At 53.5% G+C, this 6561-nt stretch overlaps 1 protein-coding gene across 1 annotated transcript in view; it reads left to right on the forward strand.

Annotated features, from left to right (window-relative positions):
- TBL1X (transducin beta like 1 X-linked) overlaps positions 1-3413 on the forward strand; it is a 145840-nt gene extending 142427 nt beyond the window's left edge. The window contains 2 exon segments of the mRNA XM_024756279.1: positions 661-762; positions 1716-3413. Coding sequence (XP_024612047.1) covers positions 661-762; positions 1716-1742 — 129 coding nt within the window. The 3' untranslated portion in view covers positions 1743-3413.
- The last annotated feature ends 3148 nt before the right edge of the window (positions 3414-6561 follow it).

Below are 6561 nucleotides of genomic sequence, written 5' to 3' on the forward strand. Positions count from 1 at the left end.
AGGCCCACTGAGACCTCAGGCTTCCCAGGAGCCGCCTCACGTGCTCATGTCTTCTCCGCGCGTAAGAGGCGACGGTGGCCCTTACGTGGAGCCAGCCTGGTGCCGAGCCCAGCCTCAGAGCCCCAGATGGGCCACCCGGAAAACAGACATTAACGTGTAGCAGTCTGTTCATGGAGCTCTCGCTGGAAATAGTGATGGATGGATTTCTGAAATGACATCATCAGTTAGATAACTCCTGCTGTCAGCAAGTCATTAAATCATTTTACCCCTTTATTTACTTTTTTTTATAAGTCACAGAACTCTTTGAGACATGTCGAGGGTCTCTTTAATCCTCAGTGCGATGGACACCTTCTCTAAATATAAACACACGCGAGATCTTGTTGACGTGTCCCTTCCCCGGCTGCCTCAGTCCCCCTGCCACCCTCAGTCGCTGGCCCCTGGGAATGACCCCTGGGAGGCGTGACCTCGGCTGCAACATGTTTAGGTTGACTCCGCGGGCTGCCGTAGGTCAGCTGTGCCCCCCGTGGCAGCAGGTCTGAGAGGCGCATTAACGGCCACTGAAAACTCCGTTAGCTTCTATGTTTGAAAGTTTCTGTGCTGACACCCTGGGGGTCCACGTCGGCGCTCTGCATCGCGAGTGATGGTGGCTTTGCTTTGCAGAGCGGAAGTCTCGTCCACAGCTACCGAGGCACCGGCGGCATCTTCGAGGTGTGCTGGAACGCCCGAGGGGACAAAGTGGGCGCCAGCGCGTCGGATGGCTCCGTAAGCAGCACCCGTAGTTTCCTGGGGGGCGGAGGGCTCGGCGGTGGAGACGCGAAAAGTCAGACCCCTGATGCCCGCGGGGGCTTCCGGCGCTGTGGTGGCCTCCGAGCGCCGCGGCAAGTGTGTTGGTGAAGGAAACTTCTGGGCTGGCACCGCCTCTGGGAGCAGCCGTCTCTCTGACTTCCTGAATGACGTTTTCTCGGTGAAATTGGTGGTCCGCAACCGGGGTGATTCTGCCCCTGGAGGACATCTGCAATGTCTGGAGGCGTTTTGGGTGCCACCGCTCTGGTCGGGGGGCTACTGGGCATCTGGTGAGTGGAGGCCAGGGCTGCTGCTCAGACCTCCTGCAGGGCACAGGACGCCCACAGGAGAGACGTGACCGGCCCCAAGGAGCGCAGGTGCTGAGGGTGAGAAACTTGGTCCTGTCTTGGCTCCCAGCCTGCTGGGCCCTCTGGTGATAAAGGCCCGACTTTGCATTCCACGGGTCTCCGGGGTCCCAGTGGCCCTCTGTTGATCCCCTAAGATGTCTAGCTTTTGGATTCACGCCTGCACTTGGAATTGCCACGAGCTGTAGGGCAGGTGGCAGTGGGCTGGCTGGCCAGATGTCAGCCCGGCCCCCAGATGTGTGCTCAGGCGTGTTTTGCCCTCTGCCCCGCCATGTCGGTGTCTGGTCTGTGACACTTGCCGATGGCTGTGGCCACCCCATTAGTTCCTAGCATAGCCCTTGACCTGGCTGTTCCCCTCCATCCTGTTTGCCTGGGGTTGGTTGGTCAGATGCTCAGAGGTTAGTCTGTCGTTAGAGATTCTCTGAACCCTCTCTACTGTGTACCAATAAAACTTTGTCAGAAGTGGGTAACAGGCTGGATTTGGTCCACGGGCCGTTTGCCATCCTCTGCTCTAAAGGCGTCTTGTGTCGTGTCTCGAGATAACAGGAACTTTCTCTTTCCTTCCAGGTGTGTGTCTTAGATCTGCGAAAGTAAACACGAAATATTTTAGAAACAAGAAGAGAATTCTAACGGACCAGCAGTGAATGTGTGGGGTTGTAGCGCTATTCAAACACGATTCTGTCAGCTCCAAAACTGTATGAACTTGACCTTAGAGTGTACTTTGAAATCAACTCATCCCTGGCCACAGGAGTCTCTATTTTTTTGTAATCTTTATCAAGAAGTTTAAAACAAAAACATACACACAGTCATATCAAAGGGGGAAAAGAATGGTTTCCACCTGGAACATTCAGCCTGGGAAGCACGAAGCCATCAGCTAGGCGGTGCGCGGGTTGGTTTCCATCCAGAACAGGCTCTGATGGCTGAGAGGAAAAGAAAAAAAAAAAAAAAAAAACTGTGCCAAAAAGAAAAAGAAAAAAAATGCTGGGATAAACCAAAAGGGGGGGGGGGAACTCCTCACGGGGGGGGTTTTTTTTTTTTTTTTTTTCTTCCTAAAAATTTGGACACTACAGTTACTCTCACCAGGATGTTCAAAGACCAGTTTGTACGGATGACATGGGCAACTTTGTAATCCCAACACTTTCTATTTTCTAGACTCTTTGTCACGTGGTTTTTCTATGGGCTGGAATCCTGTCGTCTGGGGGCCTTGGGTCTGAGGTGGAAACTGTTTTGGGTTTGTTGCTTCTTTGCTGATGTCGCCTGCCCCCTCCACCTCCTTCCTTCCTTCCTTCCTTCCTTCCTTCCTTCCTTCCTTCCTTCCTTCGTGGTCTTGGTTGGCATAACGCCCTCACAGAGTCTCTGACAGGCGGGGCTTTCTCGCCCTCCCCTCCCCCCCCCCTCGCGCACTCTCTCCGCCCCTTCCTCATAGTTGCTTCCCATCTTAGGTCTCAAGGGCACTTTTGACGCATAATAAGTGCTTTATGTAAGAAGGCAGGGCAGGGGGACTTTTTAAAGGAGGAAAAAAAAAATAAGTGACTTATAAGAGAAAGAACCCAGAGTATTTTTGGAGAAAAAAATATTTTTATGTTAAAACAATTTTAAAATCCTAAAATGGCCATCAGACATAGAGAGCTTTGTGTGATTCATATTTAAAAAAAAATAAAGTTTAGGAAGACACAGGCAGGGTCTGAGGTAGCTTTTTCCCTTCACTTTCAGCCTGTCGAGAGGCAGTGAGGAATCTGTGTGGGAAGGGGCCAGCTCTGGGGTCGGCGTTGGGACTGTTCTACGGCCAGAGAGGAAACTCCGGGCCCTTCCAGCTCGAAGACGACCTTGGCGTGTTTCAGGGTGTGTTGACCACATAGTAGGCGGCAGGAGAGACCTGGAGAAGCGTGCCTTTGGACCCAAGAAGGGTTCCCAGGACCAGCGTCGTGGAAGGGGCCGTCACAGCCGTCCACTGGGCAGGATGCCGCCTGGCATCGTTCAGGCCGCGGGGCCACCTGTGGTCCCCCCCACCAAGAGCACCTCGGCCGGTCCTTGCACAGCTGACGGGACGGGCTCCAGGATCTCACTGGGTCTAATATCGACAAAAACGAACAGGGAGAGAGGTTTTCGGTCCTGAAGGTGAATTCCGTAGGTAGAGTGTCACTAATAATTTCTGTCCCCTTCATAGTTTCTTCCTCTTGCAACAGAGGAGGAGAAAGGTTTTCTTTTTGTAATAATGAATCTTTTTACTGTTTTTAAAAAATTAAACGTGGCTTTGTGTTCCTAGAGGAGTTTCCTTTCATTGGATCAGGTGACCTTTGTACTTTTGTTGTCATAACCCGACGCTGACCCATCTTTTAAATTAGCAGCGGGGGAAGCAGCGGAAGACAGGGCCTCTGGGTTCGTCCGTCTTCCTGCAGCCACAGGCCGGGATGGGGCAGGGGGCCGGGCCCGGGGGGCTGGCGGCAGGCAGGATTCAGCCGTCTGTGTGTGTTCCAGCAACAAGGCCCGATGTCACTTAGAGGGTGTTGTCTGTCCGTGGAGTCAAAAGCTAACAGGCAGAGCAGACCAGGCCCTCCTGCAAAACTCGGGTTGTCCCGGGACCAGCCCCAAGAGCCAGAGTGCATTCATCTTGCTCGGATCATTAACGGGCCTCCATGGATCTGTGAGTTATTCGAGCCCCGTCTGTAGGAGACCAACAAGTGCCCTGTTTATGTGGGAGTGGAGCATTTTACTCGGGATCTGTTACCTAAACGCTTGGCCTTTAAGAAGATCAAAGTTCTCCAGAGTCTCCACTGCCGTCTGTGAAGATGGCAGACATCCCCAGGTGCACTGGTAACGCCCTGCCACCAAGAAGTTACTAGGTTTGGGGTGCAGCTTGGGGGGATCTAGACGAACACCATCCGGACCCCCTCACCCAATGAAAATGTGTCACGTCTGCAGGCAGCAACTGTCCAGGGTCAGGACACAGTTTGCGTTTGACAAGCCAAAGCCTGCTGGCGGGTGAAGACAGTCGGTTTGCGAGACGGTGCTCACCGGACGGTCGGCACCCAGGGTCTCCAAGCGCTGACTTCAGCCTCTTGGTAAATCTGAACCAGTTGGGACTTGCCGGGTTGAAGCCGAGGGCTGTGAGGCCGCTGACACGGGGGCTCGATCCCGGGCCTGGCAGTGACCTGAGGCTAAGGAAGGCAGACCGTCCGCGTTCCTGGCGTCGTCGGCCGGCCACTGGGAGGGAGCCTCGCAGGGGCCCCAGGGAGGCAAGACGAGGAGGCAGCCAGCGCCCCTGGAAACCCGTCCCCACTCTCAGCAGGACGGCAGCCGTGCCCTGAGCCGCAGACGCTGCTTACCAGCTGCACCGTGCCAGCCAGCACTCGGCGGACGCGTCCCTGTCATCGGTGCCCCGTGGCTCGTGTTAGCGTTGGACGTCGTCTACAGCTTCTAACACTTGGAAGTCAAAGCTTCAGTCTCAGTGACCAAATGGGACCGTGATTCTGAAAGCAGGAGTAACACAACGATTCTCCCCGGAATTTTCGGTTGGGTTTGCAGTGACTGAGAACTCATTCTGCGCACACCTGGGAAAGGGATGCTGCCCCACGGGGCACATCTGACCCCACATGACACCCAGAACGTGACGTTCGTTTTGTCTTTCTAAAAATAGATCTTGGAGCCAAGTGAAGTGCACTTTGTCAAACGTAAGGGTCTGCTTTTGTTCCTTCTTGTTTTCTCTTTTAACCTCTGTTCCACCTTTTTTTTTTTTTAATCGTGTTTCTTGTCAAATGCAGAATCGTTCCTCCCGCCGCTCACTGAGGTGAATTCTGGCTTCTGCGGTTTTTATTGTCTGTGTCAGACGTGCAGCCAGATGTGCTTCTGTCCGCGTTTTCCAGATTCTGTTCCATCCACACGGCCCCCGTCTCGTTCTCCCCCCCCACCCCTCACCCTCACGCGCTCCCAGAAAGAGAATCACCTTGTGCGTCATAGCTCATTTGTTTCAAGAGAGAATCAACAGATCATATTCAGTGTCTTGAATAAATTGCTCTATTTTGATAGAGAACTTGGTGGGTGTGCTTTCTTCATCTTGGTCGGCACCTCTGGGGCCCACGCTGACACCCTTGAGTGTAGACGGAGCTCTGCGTTTTCTCCAGGAATAAATGGGAGGGCCGCTTTCGGGGTCGCGATGGCAGGAGGGTCAGCTGCCCCGTTACGATATAAAGGGAGCATGCTTTTTAGTACGTTTCCTTTGTGTTACTGTGTTTCAGGCTGGCTGTTGTAGAAAGTCAAAGCGGATGAATTTTCTCCCGTCAAGTGGGGTTGGTTTGCTGGGAGTTGGCGTTCAAGGATGAGCTTTGAGTAGTTAGCAGAACCTAAGGTGGTAGGATACTGATGAGCGGACACTGGGCACGATGCAGACAGACATGTGGAAACGTTGACCGGAGTCTGCTCTGTGCCAGCCCCGGCCAGGTGTTTCCATTGATGCCACTTCCGTCAGTGAACGGTTGTGACGTAATTGAGTTGAGCTGCTGTCCCCGTGGTAGGCAGACGCAACGAGACGGGCTGCGTTTGGCTGTACACATGAGTCACAGAAGAAGGTCGTGGTTCCATTTCCTCTAATCGCAGCTTGATCCTGGGCTGGAACAGAGCCAGGGGCTGGCCCACCCCTTCCTCCGTCCCAGTGTTGTCTGAGGTTCAGCCTTGCCCGGTTTTGTTTTTCTCTTTTTTAAGTCTTGCCAAGTTGACCAAGCGTGTTCCCACATGGTGGATTTGGGGTGAAGCTCTGAGCACCCCAAGCCCTGCTGCTAAAGCCACGGGGAGGCCCCGGGGAGACCTTTGTAGCAAACACAGTGGGCTTGCACAGCGCGGGGCAGAGCTTCCCGGGATAGATGCGTGTGGGACGCGGGCTCTGGTGGCTTCAGCAACGATGCTGGTGGCATATTCATAGCTTCGAAGGGGTTTCTTTGTGCTGTGAAGGAAACTGGGTTGAATCCAGATTGTCCAGCTTTCATCTTCAGATGCATGGAACCCATTGCCACAGTGATTCTAAAAATGTTTTGTCCGTTGAGGCTCCCACTTTATTTCGGGAACCCAAGTTTCCCCTCACTGCGCAGAGACCTTTTTTTTTCCCCGACTGCCCACGTCTGGGTGCTGTTCCTAAGGGTCCTTGAGGTGTTCCTTATATTCACGGAAAGGTTTCTGTGCACCTGTGGATGCTGGTGGTGGTCACTGTTGGTGGAAGCCTGGAAATCACTTGGTGAGGTGCATGAAAAGGGCTGGGAGAGGGTGGGAAGCAGATAACGTACGCTTACAAAAAGACTCAGAATTGGGTGGAATGTTGTTTTTCTTTTTCTTCCAGTCTGGCTCCTTTTTCTCCCAAGTGTCTTCATCCATTTGCAAGGTAAGCAAAGGAAGACGCAGCTCCACCTGGAGGACCACGTGGAGG

Source organism: Neophocaena asiaeorientalis, unplaced genomic scaffold (genome assembly GCF_003031525.2).
Source record: "Neophocaena asiaeorientalis asiaeorientalis breed wild unplaced genomic scaffold, Neophocaena_asiaeorientalis_V1.1 scaffold69, whole genome shotgun sequence".
Lineage (NCBI taxonomy): Eukaryota > Metazoa > Chordata > Mammalia > Artiodactyla > Phocoenidae > Neophocaena > Neophocaena asiaeorientalis.